Source organism: Cydia fagiglandana, chromosome 5, assembly GCF_963556715.1.
Source record: "Cydia fagiglandana chromosome 5, ilCydFagi1.1, whole genome shotgun sequence".
Classification (NCBI taxonomy): domain Eukaryota; kingdom Metazoa; phylum Arthropoda; class Insecta; order Lepidoptera; family Tortricidae; genus Cydia; species Cydia fagiglandana.
Genome location: NC_085936.1, coordinates 16,458,610 through 16,481,125, shown reverse-complemented (window position 1 = coordinate 16,481,125; position 22,516 = coordinate 16,458,610). Strand labels below are relative to the sequence as shown.

Sequence of the window (22,516 nt, the reverse complement as noted above, 5' to 3'; positions counted from 1 at the left end):
TACATTTATGGTCTTCCAGTAGTTAGGTTCATGTTCCCTTTTAGGCTAAAGCATCTGACTTTCTTACATAACAAAGGTGATGTTACTCAAACGTGGCTCACAAATATGTATTTTCAACAATTAGTGGTAACCTGCCACGTGGAACAGCCCGAACAGCGATAGTCTATTGTTCTAGAACTGCGTCAATAGCCGAGATGTTTCTATAATAATTTCAGGAAAGCAAAACATCCATCGGGAGTTTGGTTAAGATGTGTACGCATTGATGCGGAGCTGCCAAAAACAAGGCATTGGGTTACGTACCTACTTGTATTATAAACTGAGAATTATGAACTGAAATGGATGTCATAGACTAAAGAAAAAGCGACAAAGCCCTCAAGTGGCGGAAGCTGGATTCGAACCGGCGTCATTAGTTTACGCGGCTAACACCCTAACACCTTTCAGTCAGGGCTATAACCGCGAAAATCGAAGTTCGCAAATTGCGGGCATCTTTCTTTGTCACTCTAATTACGCCTTCATTGGAGTAAAAGAGAAAGATTCCCGCAATTTGCGAATTTCGGTTTTCGCGGTAGCCCCTCTGAATACATATTAGGAAATCTTTTAATCGCTTTTTTTAGCTATAAGGGTGTCCCACTGCTGGGCAATGGCCTCCCTTCTTTCCCGCCATCTGGTCCTGTCCAATGCACAATTGCCATTTTAGGGTTCCGTATTTTACAATATGTGTCTAGGTCGCCACGCCATCTTCATTTCGGTCTTCCTCTGTCCCGTGATACATCCTGTGGTATCCAGTCTAATCTTTTAATTAATAAACTTTATGTTGTTGCAGGATTTTCCAAAATGCATTCCAATTTTTCTCGGTACTTAATATCTATTACCGTAGTTGGTAAATTTGCGAGTGTTATTGTTTCATTAATGGTTCATTTGTTGACTTCTCTACGAGGTTACATCATAGATACTTACAGTTTTATTTATTTGGCAGATGTCTTCAAAGGTATTTTGAAGACAAAAATATTCACAGTCCTTAATATTAGAGATATCCTACCCTTAAAACGATTTATTTCCGTCTCTGACTTACCCGGCAACTCGAATGGAGATACATAGTTATTTTAACAACTTAAGCAAACTATCGATTTCCTGTGTTTACCCAATATTTCGACATTTCTCAAACACTATGCTACTTGTTATTTATTGTTGGCTAAACCTAGTAAATAAGTAATAAATTATCGGTACCAACACTTAGTTTATTGGGCTATTTGGTAGAATCACGTGGCTGGTCAGTTGTAGATTTGACACTACTACTATAGGTATCACAAAGCACTTTTCGAATAAATTGGTAGAAATACCATGGGGTCATATAATATTTCTACCAATTTATTATTGCTAATGCATCTTCATCATTAACTATTCTCTTGTCGATGGATTATCTTCCAGCTTCCCCTATCTTGCGCCAGCTCTTTGACTTTTTGATACGACACGACTCCTACTTTTTCTTTCACTTGTTCTAAAAAGCTGCATCTGGGTTTTCCTCTACCCGGCTTACGTCCTATCCATAATGCATAATCCTTCGGTTTTTTTTTTACTTCAAGATATTGGGTTGGTACGTAACATAATATGTCGGAAAGCTACGGTTCCTTAACCAACCAACGATCGGCAGCTGGCTTTCAGGAGGCGTCATGATATATCTCCGTTAACCGCTTTACCAGAGGGCCTACCGCGAACCATATTCGTCGTGTTGCTTGTCTGTCGCACTTGTTAATTCGTACGTAAGTGTGATAGAGAGGCAACATGTCGAACGTGGTTCACGGTAGACCTTCAGTTTGCCCAGGAAGAACTTATTGCTGGCTCTAGTTTGTGGTGGTAGTGTGATCTGGTTTGTGTGTGTGTGTGTGTGTGTGGTTACTTTACAATCCATGGTAGGTATTTGTTGCGAACGCAACCTTTATTTGTATAATACAGTAACTAAACGCAGCCGTCGGGCTCGGCTAGTATTTGGAAGCTTTTTCTAAAGCACCAATAGGAGCGCTCCACATATTATGTATCGCGGCCAATTAGAGGCACCCAAATCTTAACCACTATTTTCGGACATTCAAATTATGCAAATCACTCTTGCATCAGCCTCCATACAATCACCACACCACTTTTACATATAACCGTTTAGTCAAGGAACCCTTGTCAAACCAGTACCTATTGAAATTATAATAGTTTACTTCAAATCGAAGCTTTTTATTTGAGTCGTCGAGATCCTGACCTGCACGGCGGCTACAGTATTGAAGGTACCCGTTGTGGTAATAACAATTTCAAACTATAATGAGGATGCGGTTTTTACACAGAAACTAGTTACAGATAAAGTACCTACACAAAGTAGTAAAGTACGTACGTAAGTGTTAGGTATAAATGATATAATAAGAATAATGGAAACATTTACGGAAATAGGAAAAATATTTTCCCTGAGTCACAACAGCAAATTATCCAAATGATTAATTCACGACGCAACGGTTGTTGTGTTAATTAATTGTCTGGGAGTTAATTGTGAGCCAGGGACATAAAATTGTAGACAGTTTTGAACCTTACGTGAATGATATAGGGTCTAAACATGTGTACATATTGATGAACGTAGCCAGCATCCGTGTGACGGTAATGTGATATAGTCATTGTAGATAATTAGGTGGTAAATTGGGAAGGATGGAGTGACACGTAAGTCCTGAGTTCCTTTAAAAAGAACAAATTAAAATCGAATTTGAACTATAACAGAATAAATGAAGGTTCCAAATTCAAAACTGCAAAAATGACTCGTAGCTCTTAGGAGGTTAAGGTGCCGCACTTGCCTTTGCAAGTCTATGTGTACCTATATCACGGGATTCACAGGTCTTCTTATTATAAGATACCTAAATCTGAAATTAAAAACATCAATACCTATTTAACGAATGTAAATAATGTTTTAAAAACTAACAACAAAGTTTTATTTACATCAACTAATTCTTGTGACCCAAAACCAAAGTCAAATAATATTGATACTCTGTTTTGAAATGACGTAGATGTAGATACTGATTAAAAATAGTAGGTACCTACCTAATTTATGTGTGTCAACTTGACGCCCTCCATACAATCCAAATACTTATTAATTAATTCAATTAATTATTAATTTCCGCCATTAGATTCAACGTCACTGACATCAGACGCAAATATTTTATTTCTTTGTTTGAGTCTTCCTGAATCTGTTATTCTGGGTCTATCTGATTTCCCAAGTTAAGCAAAATGACGTAAAATCATAGAATATCAATAGCACTTGGTCTATTTTTGCAACTATTAAAATACGCAACAAAGTGAATCTTGATTAAGATACAGAAGTGGTTAGTGATTATGTGCGTCTATCTTCCTTATTATGCGCACAAAGAACATCTATTGTATGTATTAAAATGTATTACTGTGGCACGCATACCTAGACAAAGAAAATATAAGGAGGTAAATCGAAATTTTAGCAGTTCACATGATAATGACAACGGAGTAGATAACGATATGACACTCCATTACATGTCACCAGATAAAGCAAATTTTTTGAAAAGTATGGCAATGCACCAATCAATAGTCTGTGCGGCAATGTCACACAATTAGCGACATCTGTCATTTCAAGCATGTACAAAACTAACCCCAATTTACTAAATATTAAACCTCATTTTGGCTTTTTACTATGTAAGTTCTACCCAAACAAAAACAAACTATTAGTTTAGGATATAGGTCACACATGTCTTTTACAACGTTAACATCTGTCCAGGCACAAAGAATAACTATTTAAACGGGCTGACCTAAATTGCGGGAGGTCCGTACCGTATATTTAGCAAAATAACCATCGTGTAGGTATAGAGAGATCAGAAGATAACAGTCTGATTTGGTCACACCTGTTACTAAATACACAATACGTTTGGTGTTACTAAACTTTTGTCTGAGTTCTATTTCTCTTGTCTCTTGTATTCTAAATAGCAACTAAAGGTGACCATCGGATTACGACTGCAACAGCAATACTGTTGCAGCGTTACCTCTGTAATTTTGACGTAGCTTAGGGATTGACACTGCCAATCTCCTTGATAAAATACGGATTGAACATTCTAAGTTACAAAAAAATACAGAGAATTTTATATACTCGTATCTACCTACTGCTATTTTTAATTTGTCATCTATTACCCGACTTAGTTTAGTGACAGAAATAGTAAACTAGGCTATGAGTATGTCTAGTTCGGAAACTATTTAAAAAGTGCAGCGGTGAGTTTACGAGATGTGGTTTGACCTAAATGAAGTGGCGCCAGGCGCGTTGCTACACCCAGTGTAAGGTTTCACCGTACTAGAAGGAAAACTAAGGTTTTTCCTAGTGTTTACATTATCAGACAGGTTATTACTAGTACCTATATATCCGTGTGGCCTCAATAAACAACTGATTTTCCTTTACACTTCCACAACATTAAAGGTCTGAAGACCTTACAATAGTGATCCAAAAGACTCGAGCCCTGTTAGCTCTTTTTTTAGGACTCGCCTCATCTTGACGCCTAAAAGCCTATTTTACTAATGAAATCAAAAAGGTTTTAAGCCTTTTAGGCGTCAAGAGATGGCGAGCCCTAAAAAAAGAGCTAACAGGGCCCGAGTCTTTTGGATCACTACCTTACAATTTGCAACATCAAATTTTTGCCCATGAACGCCTGAGGTGCTACAAACGCGTCGCCGACCCTTTAAAAACCTGTAGGCTTTTTCAAAGGATCCCATATTGTAACATTCTCGGGAAAACCTCGACAAGTAATTCGTTCCATAGACAAAGTCATGCAAACTTTTAGGGCAAACTGTAATGAGATGATTGTTACCTCACGCCAAGCTACGATAAAAACAGTTTAGTATGTTTTAAGGCTTCCTCTTCTGTAGTCTACACTTGAGCAGTTATCAAGTTCACAATTATGTCAGAGAGGTTTTACATAACAGCTACGAGTATGTAAGGATTACACGTGCTAAAACTCTCCGTTCTTTTAAACAAGAAGGAACAATATTAACAATTTCATAAAGAAAGAAACGCAAAGCTTCGCAATATTCTTTAAGTACTTGTTTGTTTATGTTAGTTTATTTCTATACCGGCGACCTAACAAATGTGTTAATCAACCTATCTGACCTCTGCTGTCAAACTAGATGCCACCATTAGGTACTTTGCATATTAATTTAGTTTAAATAACATAAGAGTCACTCACGTATAGCTGATATGGGATATCTAAACTAGACTTATCTGACGAAATGGGCTCACTGACACAAAACGAGCACAATCAAAGCTAAATTTCTCCAACCATCATTAACCTATGATGAAATACCATCATCTCATTACAACCATTATCTCACTGTGTGGATTATTCCGCGTGTTATCTGGGGTCAAGTGGTGTTTGAACTCGCCCCCCGTGGCTCGCAATAAGCGCTATCTGTTGGCTTTCCGTAATACCCGTTATTTAGGTTGCGTAACTGGGCTATATTCGGGGTATTTGACACTTCGTTGACGTTTCAATTTCGATGTTGACGTGTTTTGTCGTATTTCGCTAACGAATTGAATGTCGCTAACGAGGTGCTATTATAGAGCTGTCAGAGTGATAACATTCCGAACCACTGGGTATTTTAACTAGAACAGAACACAGGATCCCGGCATACCGTGCCGCTTAGGGCAAAAAAGTTTTGGAACGTATTCTTCTTGGTAGTAATTAAGCTAGTTTTCGATAGCATAGGTCAAAATAACCACTTTATAAAGCAATAAATAAGAAAATTAACAATAAAATAAGCTTCTCAATCCTAACATTGTTAGTGAACATGTCTTCCAATAAGCCATATGAAGTTTCAACGGACTTCCTGCTTCGTCGGATACAAAACCAACATTGCCGCCCTCTACCACGATGATCAGATAACATCAATACTGTATCCTATGTGATTTTATTATTGTAAGTTACTGTTGTGAGAGTGTGATGGTCGTTGTTAAATGTCGTTAATCGCTTTTTTATCCACAGCGATAAAAGCCGTTAACGCTTTGCTCTTCTCTCACCAATGACTGACGGTTTGAAATTACTGTAATAATTTCAATATTTTGAATTTAACGTAATTTGCATGCGACAGCCACTTATTATCTATTTATCCCTAATATTATAATAAAATAATACTTACAAAGAATGCACAGTCTGATGTGCTATCAAAATCGCTACCTATTAGTAAAGTTGTATTTTATGATAAAATTTAGGGGAGACCGAGGTGAGTTGTGACAGAGGAGAGTTGTGACATGGTCGATTTTTTGGAATGTATTAACTAGAAACTAGGTCGCAACAGTATGCGTTTGTTAGCTCGTAACTATTGCGACCTAGTTTCTAGTTAATACATTCCAAAAAATCGACGATGTCACAACTCTCCTCTGTCACAACTCACCTCGGTCTCCCCTACCTAAACTATCAAGTATGTAACTACGTAAACGTTAACAGTTATCCACTTTTCTATCCTCATTTAATTGGCGTCACATAACTAATTTATTATTGCCAAATTTGGGTCATCTCTTGTAATCAATGCATTGTTGTGCTATCAATGGTACGATTTTGATAGGATCGTGCGTCAGTGACGACCTTTTCTCGACAAATATTTACGACCAGCTTATCGCAGTGAGAAATGAACCAGTGTTAGTATACAAAATAGGCTGTTAACATTCTTGATAAACATTCATGTTTATATTTTTGACTCGGTGACATGTTTTCTAAAGAAAATATAGAATATATTTTTAACGTCATGGACATTCTACTAATGTACCAACATTTCGTACTTCTAAAAGGGGGATACCACAGTTCGTAAATAGCAGTAGGTAATGTTCTTATCAGTAGGTCAATGGCAGTTAATCTACTGTGCTAATTATAGAAACGGCACCACTGTTATCAATTATCAAGTCTCGCTTCTGATAAACTAGGATAAGGATAGTTGGGGTTTTCGCAATATGATTTCAATAAAGTGTGACATTTTGCATCTAATTTTTTTTTAAATATTTTTTTTTATTATTTTGTCAAGCTAACTCTTTGTCTTCGGACGATTTACTGTTGTTTTTTTTTTAATATTCTATTAACATAATAGTATTTAATCATAACCATTTAAAGAAGAGTTATCAATTATCATCGTGTATCCATTAGTTATTCATTTAATTAAAGGCTTATAAATTAGGGTGGGCCGTTTGAGTAAATATTGGAAATAAGCAATGTAATACCACCTAAAAGATGCGTAATTTTATGTAGATAACGAGAAAAATAATTTAAAAAATCTAGCTATTTACTTTGAGCCCTCTACCAACGATTAAGTGTAAAAATTAAATATATTTTTTTAAATAAAATTTCATTACATTTTTTTTCATTGTTATTTTTTGTTTGAAGAAAGCAATGCCTTAAGCATCCGACATGATTTTAACGTTCGTCAATTACACTCCTAAACATTTTTTTCTGAAGTCGAAAAAGTACTCGATAATTGCGTTTTTCGGAAAAAAACTTTTTAATATATGGCAGACGCCCAAATTTGTATTTGAATCCTATTCTAGGCCCATTAGTGAACAATAAAATAAAATAGATCATAAAAATATATACTGTTTATAGCAAACCAATGAGAAAAAGCACATCGTAATATGCCTGAATTGGCATAAAACGCAACTTTTGCCTAAGTTAACAAAAATAGGAATAATTGTAAAAATGCATAATAAAAATGCCAAAAACTGTTTTTATCATATTTAAGCAGTTCTACTTTCATATTCAATATAAACTAAAAATTTATTGTATATATTAACGACCCTTCTCGTATTTCATGCGATAAAGTGATAATTGTATTTTATATGAACTGTTGGGGTGTTATATTATATGATTTTAGTGAAAATTAAGAGCTAAATACTACTGAATTAGGTTAGTTAATGGTCTATTTATGTTATATTATAATAATTTTAATAAATAAGAGCCATCCAATATTTTTAATTTTTTTTTAATTTTGCCCTATTTTTTTTTTCTTCGTCGGCTGGTAGAGGGCTAAAAATAATACCTATTTTGATAATTTTTGCTAGAACTGTAATCTACGCATTATTACGCAACTTTTGATACCTATTACTATATGAGTTTTGAATATTTATTTTCTTCCATACAAAATCGGCCCACCCTATTATAAATTCCATATAAATAACCAATCATACTTAATTTCGTTATTGTTAAGTTTACGATACAATTTGTGTTTTGTTTATGCACGCATTCCATAGATCATTTACTCACTTATGCTTTTTTCTATTTCAGAATCAGATCTCACCGGCCTATTGCATGTTGGTAAGTACTCGTTTATAAAATATTTATTTACATATATATCATACGTCCAGACGTATATATCCTCATAGTATGTTTTTATTTTTAGTCAGTAAGAATAGCAAAATTGTATTCGAATTAGGGACGTCGACACTTCGTTTTCTATAGAAAGTATCACTAGATTAAACCAATCACCCGTCAAGAAAACGAAGTGTTTGATGTCTCTGCCCGGACCCGGACTGTTCTAGCACGAGTCGTCCTTAAATCATAAATAGGAACTTAAATAGTTATTGATTAAAATTGTCAAAATGATCCATTTGTTAGAAGGATTTAAAATGGATGATACGATTGATATATATAACACTAACATTTAAATAACTTGAAAAAATGTCCTATAACTTAAGCACTGAGTTCTTATTTGTATGAGTACCTAGGTAATTGTACAAGATAATAAAGAAAGCTTATTTGTGAATATAGAAGCAAATCCCATCGTCTACGACGTCTTTTTGCTTGCAAATGTTACTCAATCAAGTCGGGATCGGGACGATTCCATAATAACCAATATATATTTCACCTTGGATATGACAATTCCACTTCGAGTTGGATCTAAACATAGACTATTGTTCTCCGTAAATTGGACCGTCTATAAATAGCAATAGGTCACGTAATGTTGTGTAATAGCAATCGTTTTCAACGTGTGTGGGAAATAGCAATAGCGCGATTCATAATCGGTCGAAGGTCTTATTTTATAGTGATCTTGAAATTGTTGCAGATCGCTAAAATTAGGCAGAAATGTGTCTATAATAAAGTTATCTAAAAATATATATAATTCGAAAGCTGGAAACAGCATCTAGATGTAAGGACACACATCGGCGTAGGTATACTTAAAGGATGAGTAGGATGACTCACGTTAGACCGGGCCGTATCCGGGCCGGAGCTTTCGGCGCATCGTTTTCTATGGAAAGCATCACGTGATCACCTGTCGTCATAGAAAAGTAAACCTCGGAAGCTCCGGCCCGGACACGGCCCGGTCTAACGTGATGAGTCATTCTTAATACATATATAGCTATTAGGAACCCCATCTTAGGAGCTAAATACAGCTATACCTATCATAGGTAGGTACCCAAAATAAAAAGTACTAAAATACGATCAACAGCTAGGTTATAAGTAATGAATGAAATGTATATACATATGTTTAGGCATGCGGAATTGGTGAACGAAATTGTTTAATATTAGTTAATTGTCTAGACGAGGCCGTCTCAGACCCAAGAATACCTATTACTGTGCGAATTGGACTAAAAATATACAAACTATTGGCGGCAAGTATCGTGGATCGTGTCGGTGTGTGCTATAGCAACAGAGGTGTACCTAATTATTGTATATGATTTTATATAGGTAAAATAGGTATATAGAAGCGACCAATATTTTTCAAAAAATAAACTAGTAAGTTGACAATCAGTTTAATGCCAAGTATATTTTTGAAAGTAAAATCTGTGTCACTGTTACGACTAGGTAGGTACTATGAGATTGTATGTGAATTTTGTTGTTATTTATGCTATTTACAACTTACGATAAATCTGCCTAAAACTATTAGTATAAATTTTGCTTTTTCCATGTATAGGTAGTTAAAGTTATTATATAACATAACTCTACGATGTCTTCCTTGTTTGACCATCGAGATCATTTTCTCCTTATTCTTTAGAGATATTTTATTGATAACAAAGCAATTATGTATTGGGTAAGTATGTTGTTGGCTGGTACCTACATTGTGTTAGCTATAGTTCGGCGCCAATGTTTTATGTAAACAAAACAAAACGTCGAATATCTGTGACTAATGCCCGTTCCGAAACAGCACTCTAAAAATAGAAAGACACCGAGTCCATCGGGCGGTTATTTTCACGGTTGTGTTTTTTCTTAACTATTTGGCAGTCTAACAAACGTATGCAGTCAAACATTTCATTTCATTTGCAGACAACTAATTTTAAAAATAAATATGAGCTAAAGTCCGCCCAGAGCTGCTCCCGGCGCAAAGGTGCCCATCATGCTTGCTGACTGTGTAGTCGTGTTGAATCACGATGGAGTCTTTACCCCAGGAATTAATTGTGTAAACATAGGTCTCGGGTCTTAGGCATACGTTTGTAACCAATTTTTGTTAAAATACTTAATCGTATTATTTGGCCGTTTATAATAATTAAACAAACACCAAAAGAAACAGGAAAACGATCCTAATTGGGTGCATTTTATTTTAACTTCCATGAGTTTTATTTACATTCTTAGTACGCTATTCGGTTATTTTATTGTCCTCATACATCGCTCGTTTTACGACATTCAATCGCCATTTCCAGACGCTCGCCATAAGAAAGAGTTAAATTTTGTTTTTATTGAAAAGCAAAAACGTGTTTAATGCACAGTTTGAAGGTAAAAACCCAAACAGTACCTACGACATAAGGCTTCTTAATATCGGCAGATAGACGGACAGATGGATGGAAGGGTTAGAATAAAGGTTGGCACCCTAAATATCATTCTTTACAACATAAACATGTAAGGTGATGATGAGACCGTATTCGTGAAACATACTTTGTTTTTATGCCTATTGATTTAATCCACTTGAGAACTACGAAACGTACTAAGAGTTAAAGGCAGTTTCAAAAAGGTACACTTTTTTCAATACGGAAGGTGCCTCTAACCTCCTCTTGTCCTTCTAGAATAGAAAAGCAATATCCATCAGCGCGCTTGCTTCATCTGGCCTTAGCCCAAATTACCAATGTACGAAGTCGAAGTACCACCAATGTACGTTAGTTTATGGAAAATATTGAGAGTACAGAATAGATGTGACCCTATTGCGACGCATGCGATTCAATTGAGGCTCATGAGAGCAATTGATGTCATTCTGTCTTGGACCATACGCATAAGATCTGCGGTTAGCCCAGAACGGGCAGAACTAGCTTTGAAAAAAAAAAGCAAAACAGTTACCTACAAAGCTATGCGAAGATCAAAGAACAGTTAAAAAAATTAATGATAGGTAAGACTGAACTACTCTTACGCCATTTGAAACGGTTAAAGTAATTTTAAATGCCCCCAACAAGTTACTAAATGCTGCAATCTAACCTAGATCGCGAGAAACTGTTAGACGAAGACATCCCATAGCGTACTCAAAAACTTAAAACCTCCTCTAACTACGGTACAAAAGTAACTCGAATATTTTCGTACACGAGTAATTATAGGTACTGATTATTATTTGAATATTGTTAAAATGCAATGATATTATTATTTTCGGAACTCAGACAACTAGGAAAAGAAGTTTGGTTTTGATACTTATTTATAATTACTAATGAACGCATTGACCATAGTTGTAGTACTGGACTAAAGTGGGATAGATTTACGATGGTGGAATACGTCAAACGAAAACTTGCAGTTGATGTGTCAGTAAAACTAATTATTTACGTAGGTAAGTAACTTTGCAATTCACGTGATCAGATCGCATAAATTAACTAGCATATTGTCTGCGCAGTTGGTATTTATATATTAACGTAAACAATCCTAACAAAACAAACATGTTATGTTTACGGGGCATTATCTCGTTAACATCGAAAGATCCGCGATGTTCTGTATGTTCATTTATAGCTAAATCCACAAAAAGTATGAAAATAGTAAATATATCATTACTTTCAAACATGGACATAATAACATTTACAGCAAAGATGAACTGGGTAAGTAATTTGTAAATCAATTAAGATTACTTAACGTTGCAGTAAATACAGTTATCGGTAAACAAGTAACCGCACAGTGCACATGTTTTAAAGTAAAAACCAATTGATAAGGATATTAATACGGTTTTCCCTCTGACTGTTCTTAAATAACATATGGAATCGTTAAAGTAACGCATTAAAATATAATATGTAAATAAAACTCCTATAAATTAGCAATCATCAAATCAATATCCTTTCACATTAAAGATTCGCAATTCCTTTATCCCAAATATTGGCATCCGACCAAAATTACCTTCGCCAATAACACTTACTACGTAAGAACGTCTTTATGATGTCTTTAAACAATTGGGTTTGTTTTATTTCCGAGTTCATGAGAGTTGAGACCGAGTCCGTGATATTTGAGGTGGCAATGATCCAAGACGCCCTTATAAGACAGCCGACACAAGTGTCTTGTACAAAGAAAGCAATACATCGGAGACGCATGATATTTAGGTATCTTAGAATAAGTGTAAAGTTCGAATTCAAAATCGGCTTACTGATTTTGAGAGTTCTTAGGCAAGTTATCATACTAGAGAAATCGGCAGAGCAAATATATATCTCACAAGTTCAAAGTTATCGTCTCAAATTCGTGGTTTACAGTTAAAAATAAAAAAAATAGAATAAGAAAGACAAATTGAACTGGGTACGTGCAAATTAATATTCCATGCTGACGCGGTAGAGATTTTTTCGCTCCTCATTACCCGATGGCGATGGGATGAGAAAGATTTAAGCAAATGAACTTCGTGACACTGGACTCTTTTTCCGCCATTGAATCCCTAATGATTTCTAAACCACATTTACACTGTTTCCTGAATGACGTCTTTCCATTTATTTAAATGGTCTTAGAGCACGACCACATTGTACAGCCATCGCTCGTAGATTACCCACATTCATTACTCTCGGCAAATAGCTTTTCTTCACATGCATTTATGTGCATAATTTAGTTTAACATCGTTTGCCCAGACGAACGAAATGGACATAATTTATCGCGGTACATAACGACAAATTATTAATAAGTTAATTATTAAAAGATAATATGGTTCTCTCTGTATATGTTTGAAATGAGACAGTCCTTTGACAAACCTATAACATATAAACAAGCTCAGTGACATCAAGTCACGTGGCGACTCACGCTTAGCTGCAAGTGTAGGGTGCTGTTATTAACTGGAGTTGAGGTCAATTAGCCTCTTGGTCTGTTTGACCGTTTCGTGTCTGCCTATGTCTGTGTTTGTTACACGCGTTGTGCCTATTAAGGTTTAGGTCTCACTTTCATAACTCGATATTTAACCCTCACTTTTATACTACTTATAGTCATACTTATTCTACAGCGTCTTTGATGAACAAGTCATAAAATATCGAGTACGTGGTAAATCTATCCCAACTCCCATTTTAAGAAGCTCACTTACTTGGTCTTACCTAATACATATTCTAATCAAAATTTGTATTTATATGCATCATAATGATGCAGAGAAGCAATGTAACATAGAAATCAAATAGCTTCTAAAAACTAGCTGTCATAACGTATGGCCTGTGGTCGCCGTTCGTCTCTTTTTCTCAACGAGTAACTATAATAATATACATCCTTAAATTAAAGAGCATTTATTAATACAAGAAAGTAATGTAGGCATATAATAATTAAATTACAGTGACTCTTCTCTATATCCTTACTCGGAAATACAACCACCATGGGTGCTCAAAGATAACATGAATTAAACTTCCCCGTAACAAAGGAGCTGTTTTAACAATAATTAAAAATCAGTTCTTGGAACAACTGCGCAGTCTCGTCTATTTTTGCGGCGACTGACCGACGTTCTCCAGAGACTATTAAGCTGAACAATTAAAATCGGTTTGATTATTTTCGCAAGACGGAAAAAGAGTACGGACTTTGGCCATGAGCAGTATTCAGCGGCAACGTTTCAGTTGATTTCAATTCAATCTCAGTCTGGTTGGGTATTAGCAAATATTTATAAAACAAAAACCTCTTCTCAAATTGACAGCGGCGTACCTACTTGAACATTCCCTTACATTATGAGGATCATATGTACATATAGTTGTCATAAACTGACGTTCGATAATTCAGTTAGGTATCGACAAAGAGAATACATATAGGTATCTTTGGTATTGCAATCCCACGTTCGGCTATCTCGGGTTTGATGGCATATTTTTGTCTTAGATTTGTCACATTTAAAATCAATAATTCATGTACGTACACAACAGATTGATTTATTAAAATAATGTGATAGGTTACGTTACGTAGTGGTTTTCAATATTGACGTACGGCTCCATAAAACAGGTTAATTTGCTTCCAATATCGAGTTACATAGGCGGTTGAAACCACTTTTGACCAGGTCAGACGTCATTCAGGCTATGTGCGGTTTCTATATAGTCACAAATAATAAATCTATCTATAATTGTTCAGGTACCTTTTGAGATCAGTTATAATATATTAAAACACCTACTTATTTTTCAAGCTTCAAGCAATCTTTAAAAAATACTGAGTGTTGTACTCTTTTGTTCTTAATCGTACTCATTATTCACACAAAGATATTCTTTTGGTTGATTTATCTTTCTTAATGTGGTACAATTACAATAATATAAGTAAACAGCACACGCCATTATCTTTACTCGTTACTATTTACACATATAAATAAACATTGCGAAACTTTTGGGTTTCCCAATTTCACAACATATTACTATGGCTTAAATGGTTGCCGCCTCATATAAAATTGTAATACGTATCTTTTCCAGTAGCTTTCCGCTAGACTGCTGGAATAATTTGAAAAACAAACGACTTAGTTTCGGTGCATTGTTTAGGTTTGACAAGCGTCATCGCATATAATTAATGCATGTTCATATAACATATACCTAAGTCCTAATGGATACAATGACGGCCATCTTTCCACGTCCGAGAGACAATCCATGTGTCTTTTCATGTATTTCAAAAGGATGCTTACTATTTTTACTGGACATCTACACTTGACGAAACAATCACTCATAGTTTCCTTCAATTGAGTGCCCCCTGCAATGTGTCACCATTCATCTAGTGCTACAATTTGAACTGCGAGAACATTCTACAATTGACTTAACTATTTCTCCTCACTACTCATTGCTAAATGTGGCTACAGTAAGAACCTAATTGTAATCCATCTAAGGAGTTCCATGTAAACAATTTAATTTATCAGAGCTAATCGCGACCGCTCAATGACAATTTGCTAAATTGTCCAAGAGAAAAATAAATGACAGCACCGTTTTATGGAATATAAATTAATTGTTTGTTTGTTCAGCTTTTCGAAGTAACATTGCTCTGCGACCCTTTTGTAAGACGAGCGTGAATGTCAAAAAGATGAATGTCAGACGGATTAATACCCCCTGGTTGGAACTTGACCTTAATCACCCGTCAGACGGCATAAGAATTGATGACTAATTAAGTAATTACTTAATTATAATTAGTTGATTGCTTCGCTGAAATTATGCAAATAGTAATAGGTAAGACAATTTTTTTCTGATCCTTTTATCTGAAGGCAGATTTATTTGAACATTCCAAATAACTAAGTGTAAAATATGTACAAAAACGACATTTTTTATTCATTAAACCATCGGTATAATTATATCTTAGGTACCTAACTACCTATACTAGTATATTTACTATACTATAGTATACTATAGTATACTGCTTTAAACGAGCGAGACCAATAATAAAAGGAAACTTTGAAATAAAGTGTACTCCTTTGAAAATCTGAAAATTAAAAGGTATTAGTATCAGCCTAAAGGAATCAATGTTACAGCTGCTCTGTAAATTAAAAATGGCCACCAATGTTTCTTCAGAGACAATATTTATGTTGTGTCTTACTGTCCTCGTCATAGTTTACCGTTTTTTACATAAGATTCATATCACCGTAACCAATCGTAGGGCTCGTGATCGTGAATGATGATAACGATCATTCAACAGTAGCGAAACGAAGGTAAAGTTTCTGTAATATATCTGTCCTTGCTGTGACGTGGTGGCCCAGTGACCTGAATATAGCAGTTAGTTTTAGCTCCCACATAATTCATGGAAAATAACAAGATCGAGCACGCAGGTCCTTGTATTTAGTGAAGATCATTCTAGTAGAATAGCTCAGATGATGGCAAATTTGAATTTCAATTTGACCTGAATAAAAAAAATGTTACGAGATTAGAACCTTCTGTAGTTTATTCGATTCTTAAATTACGTAACATTTGAAATTTCAGATTTTCATAGGTACTTCAATCAATACCAAGAAGTATTTTAGATAAAAAAAAAATAATAATCCGCCTACGCGGCTTTCTAACTATAATATCTGTTCATATAGCTCTAAGGCCTATTTTACCATGCAGTTTAGAATCGATGGCGCTGCTATTGTAATCAGTTCAAGGCACAGCATATGTTACCTTCGATTTTCAATACCATCACCCGGTTTACTTACTGCTGGCCTTACTTCTTATGTATAATCACAGTTAAATTCTTATGATTCGTTGAATGTCGTCTTTAATTGTCAATATTGTAGACTCAGGCCTCGTCATTCTTTGTATTCCAATCCTTCTATTCAAAGCGATGTTAGATTTGTTTGCATTACAACTAACCGATCGTAGTGGACATTTCTTACCTAGTGGATATTTATTCTGTTTGCAAGTACGTGATTAGAGAATAAAACTATCATAAAAATACCGTTATTTAAATATTAGCTCAATGACAAAGAAACCTATTTATGCAGTTACTTACATACATAACAGAATTCTGTTTGAATGACTTAATATAGATATACCTAAGTAGATACTACAATGGTAGGTAGGTCTCAGTAGATTCTTGTAGAAAAATGTCTACTAGTCGGAAGTCTTTTTATAAAAAGAATATAATAGATAACATCAGCCTTCAATCATAGGACATACCTTCAAGCGATAAGATACGATAAAACTCCATGAAAGGTTGCCTAGCTCGGGACACCAAGGTTTTATCCACTGTCATTGTTTATTCACGACACATTTGCTCATCACTCAATGTCATATGACCAGGAAGAGGATGAATGGTTTTATTTATAGTTCACTACTATTCTATTGCGTCTGCGCAGGTTTTTGTGCAAAGGTGAGTTTTAGAACAAAAAAATTCTTTATGCCTTTGTTTGTACTGTTATCCAACGGAATAAGAATGAGATTGAAATCTTCTTATGTTAGTTCAAGTAGCGGTTTCGCAGACATGTTTACGCTTAGGTAATGAGGAACATGACATATAGTAGTAGCAGTACTTAGTAAAAAAATATATATTTATTTATTATACAAAAGGTTAAAGGTACATAAATAATCATACAAAAGTACCTAACTTAAATATATCTAAATATTAAAATATTTTAATCTAAAAGACCTCCGCGGGCTGTACCGGAAAAGTAAAAGTAAAACAATTTATTGTACAAAAATTAAACCAAAACAGTAAAATACACTCTTCATTAGTACAAAGGCGAACTTATCCCTTTAATTTCTTTCAGTTATACGTATTTATAATGAAGCGTGTCTATCATCCTGGTCACGGCACCAAAATGTTACAAGTAATTGAAAGCGTTTTTAATTTACTTACTTAAAGTTTCACTTGACTTGTTGCATCTTCATATTATTTTCATTTACATACTCAACGTAGCACGTTTGCCTATTTTCAAATTTATTCCCAACCTCCGTTACAGCCTCGTGCTGTTATTGTTAATCGGAATAATCGGTCATGCGCCTAGGCTCCGGCGTAATAGGTAAATAGCTGGACGCGTTTCTTGACTTGAATGCAACACGAACATCGTGGGAATAAAGCGCATTGTGTAAATGTGTTTGTTTCTATTTCTAAACACAATCAACGCCATGCCAAATTGGACTGCACCACGATTGTGGTTGAGAAACGTGCGATTTCATTGACTTACAATACAATTTTATTGGCCTTCCACGTTCAGTCACATGTTCTGTACAATGTTCACAATGTAACTAGAGATTTTCATACACGAAGTCATCTTTCGTTGAGCATAAAAGCCTCAAATGTGTACCTACACATAAAGTAGACGTAAACTACACCCAGGAGCTATAAAATGGGTCTGGATTCTATGGAAATTATCTTACGATGTGGCCCGTTTTGTAATACTAATTTATATGGTATAGCTCACAGATTTAGGTGACCACATCCATCTTCAGACGCAGTTTCAGACGCGGTTTAGTTCTCGAAGCAAACAAAAGTTTCCGAAATTAACTGTGTATTTCTCGAAAACCGTCTAAAGTGACAATCATAAATTATTTCTATTATAACTGCCGTGATCTTTATGTCTTATTCAGAGCCATGGCTAATTTCTACTTCAAAGAGTTTGACGTCAATAGAGTTAATAGCAATGGCTATGATACTTTATGTTATTGCGTGACTATTTATAAAATTAAACCGTAGTTCTTTATATACCTTCCTTCATTAATCATTCATCGGCAATTTCTTATCGTCTTTATTTCTAAAGAATGCTTTGTAGGACTTTTTTATATTTAACAACTTACTAAAACAAAAACCTTTATAGGTCAAACATATGAAAGTTACTTCATTTGGGCATGTATTAACTAATTACTCTTATAACATAAATCCACACTGTAAACAACGCTAGTATAGTGAATAGAATCAGGCGTCACTTTGCGGAAATCCATATTAATCTTTATTAAGATTTCTTCGCGAATTCCTATTCGCGGATTGGCAAAGTAATATTTTGGTTTTAATTAACGCTAGTACTTATAGTATTTTTTATTTTGGAAGTTAGTGAAGTAGACTGTATAGGTAAAGTTGAGTGTTTCGTTAAAAATTGTACCATTTCAGGATTACGATACATGTCGCCTCCAGCTTTAACCTGTACATTTTGGATAACGGAATCGACATGTAGTTTCCGGTATCTTTTTATATAGGTAACAAAATTTTCTCTAATCCCGTTTATAAAGTATGATGACAAATAAAAAAAAATCTTAAAATGTGGACATCGATGTAAAAACCCACACAGTATTTCCAATTTTGATAATTATGAATGGGATTTGATAATATTTTTATGTTAAACATAAATTTTGATTAGATAACCTTCGTATATACGATATCAGTGCCTAGATAGAAAAAAAATGTGAATGTGACTGGTTTTTTCCGCAATCCTATTTTATTATCTAGATACCTATTTTATTATCATGTAGAGAAATGAGTGGAAAAAAAGGCTTTGTTTGTTTTATAATTGCGTAATTTTAAAACAATAGTGATGTTTATCAGTACTAGGAAATGCTTTTATACTGTTAATGTTTTCATATCTAATTTCACATGTAAAAACTCTGTGTTTGTGTTGTGCGGTATTTCCAGGTATTCATTGTAAGATATTGATTAATTTCTTGATGGTGTCGGTACACATCTATGTATGGGCAGGATATTGGGTGTTGGTACCGGTCTACTACTGTCTAAGGTTATGTATATATGGATATGCCATCCCCCAATCTGTCTGACTATCAATTGGCTCGCTACCAACACTGCCAACCAAACGCAACACGTCGCGATGTTTAAATGTACCCGTTCATTTATATGTATCACATCACGTGGTACATTCGCCAGACCAGACTGTCTCAAATTAGAAGGCTAGTGAATTTAAACTGCTTTCAAAGATAGCATGACGTGTACCCGTCTCTGGCGCCGATCCAGACCTTTACCCTGAAGCCAGTGACATCTGACGAGCTATCTTACTGTCCTTTTCATTCAAATGCAGCCAGATGAATAGGATTGCTTTTAGATTTAGTTTGGTAAATCATGGGCCATCCAACAATGTCACATCGGTAGTTGCAACGTATTTAGATGCGGCGTTTCAGTCGTCATGTCAGTGAATAAGTATTTTTTTTGTTATAGAAATAAAATCCAAATGCCTTTAACATAGGGCTTGATGTAGGTATTAAAATATGTGCGCAATAATAGTCGTCATCTATGAGGCTGTGGTGGATTGTACAATACAAGTGACGTGAAATAACCTGATGGAAAATGGAAAAATCGTTAATGATTACGTTGTATCTCTGAGTCATTCATTGTTAATGCTGACTTATAACTACGCAATGGTTGCCTATAAACAGTATAAACTGTACCAGCATGTCCAATTTAGATTTTTATTGCCACTTCATATTCTATGCGATTGAAAACTAAATTGATAATCTCGTAATTGAATTGCAATGATCGGCCGTAGGCAAAACAAAACAAATGACATCGGATACCTAATAATAACAAACCTTGATCTAAAATTTACGTAAATCGTCCCATAAAAAATGTACCAAGGTACGGAGCGTCTAACGTCACTCATTATAATTTCATACGACATGAGTCTAAGGTGCCTACGGATCAATATCATATGACGCATGCCACACGTCAGGGACGTCTCGAAGACTGGCCTTGCCCGCGTGACCTTGAACTCGTGTCTCATTTTGTGAATGAAGGCTTTTAGCGTTGAATCTATAGTACACGTAACTCGAAGATTCGATTATGGCTGCCCGAAAACAGTAAGAATACCGACGCGAACATATTTGTTTTAAAATGTCACGCGCCTGCATTGTTTCGTTTTCAAATTCGAAACGCCATCACGTGTTTTTACATCTGACTTTATCGCCCTTGGTTTTAAGAGTTCAAAATATCAGGTAAGAAACTAATGTAATTGAACAGAAATTGTTACATATCGTCATTTCTTTCTTTATTACGACAAAAGTTTATCTTACAGCGGCCCTGAAGACGCCCACGGTATTATTTACTACCTTCAATAATTAAATTAAGAAAATAGTTAAGCTCCTTATTGCCTACAGGAACGAAATTGAAAGGCCTCTATTCCCAGTATAATCTAACTTTACTGACAGTCATTATTGATTTCTCATTTGGGCGTGTGGGTACTACGTCTATTTTAGTCCAGGGTTAGCCCAGAGCTGTCGCAAGTCAGACAGTGTTTTGTTTAAACCGAAAAGTCTTATGCGTACAAGCGTCAAATGGTTTTCATGCTATTCTGGTTTGATTTGGGGCTTGGTGACGCACATTTGAACCTTTGGTTGATAACTTATTTACGGATGGACCCATACGTCAACGCCGTATGTATCTTTGAACTTATCAAAACGTTTTAGAAAAAAACGTAAATAAAAAATGTTGCGTAGTACGAGTTCTTGCTGATTTATTATTATCAGCATTCAGGAACTAATAGCTTAAATTATACTTACCGGTATATGGGTTCGAATGACATTGAAAATTTTCCGGCGCCTAAAAATTCCATGCTCAATAAAGATAAATATTATACAGGTTAGGTAGATAAATAAACATATTTTATTTATACAAACAATGATAACAATAGTAAAACTGACAGATTACGCAAAAGCGTTGATTGCTTTATGTTTTTTACGTTATCGTATCTAGGAATTGTCATTCAAAATCGCGTGAAAATCGCTTTGTTTTCTAAACATGCAGGTTTTTGCGTTCCATAGTTTGTTTTGACAAATTCTTCCTCATTAGTGTAGGTTACGATTTTCTAGTAAACTTTTACGTTCAAAACAAAAGGTAAGGTAGCGGTCTTACCATAGGAGAGCGATTGACTCACATAAAATAATATTTGTTTACCTATAAAATACCTATTTACAATTGGTTTTTAGTTAAAATGGAAATTCTGATGAGCAGTTTTTTAGAACACAGGGACATGTAAGAAATACATTCCAAGTTTGTTCGGATTATAAGTTGTTACGGACAAGTCTTGTAAAGTGCATCTTACAGTGAAATATTACTGGTAATCTAAGCTTGCTAAGCCCTCGTGGAATAATAATTATTTAATTAATTATTGGGTTTTTATTAAGGCCTAACAAGAGGAAATGGCGGGACGACCTAAACACATTTCTCAGCAGCTGGACGGATGCTGCAGTTAATTGACAAGAACGGAAGTCTAGCGGGAAGGCCTTTGTTAAAAAAATATTGATAATCATTAAATATCAAGTAACCGCTCGCATATTGAACGACTCCTTACTTTATAGTCGCTAAAACAAGATTTAGCACCGCAAAATTACACCTCGAATCATTCGTTTCCAAAAACCCGTAAACTTGCGTTCGCAGACATTATGCAGACGTTAAACTGCGTTCCAATAATGTTTTACCTAGAACCAAACATTGTATATCCGTACTGCTAGACGATTAGCAATCACTAGTGCTGGAACTGTCTGTTCTAATTTATTTTGCTTACAATAGTCTAACTAGACTATTTAGTGAGCTGGGTAAATTGCATGTTTATTTTAATGGAGTGCAAGTGCACGTAAACTCGTACCTGCTTTTTAATTGTTTCAGGGAAGTAATAGGGTCATTGCTATAGTTATTGGCCCCTCCATAGTATTTAATTGGCCACTCTTACCCAGGCTTATTGTCTTCTTCATGAGAGTTCATGCTTCTATTGCCTTGTTAAGAGTGGCCAATTATTTACT

The 22,516-nt window shown here is 35.1% G+C and overlaps 1 protein-coding gene across 3 annotated transcripts in view; it reads left to right on the top strand.

Annotated features, from left to right (window-relative positions):
• Positions 1-22,516, top strand: part of LOC134664597 (uncharacterized) — a 344,627-nt gene that overhangs the window by 202,543 nt on the left and 119,568 nt on the right. For 2 of the 3 annotated variants that reach the window (XM_063521327.1, XM_063521329.1), the window contains exon 3: positions 8,298-8,327. The exons of the other annotated variant lie outside the window; for it this stretch is intronic. In XM_063521327.1, the coding sequence (XP_063377397.1) occupies positions 8,298-8,327 (30 nt within the window). The remainder of the gene's footprint in view (positions 1-8,297; positions 8,328-22,516) is intronic. 3 annotated transcript variants of the gene reach the window in all.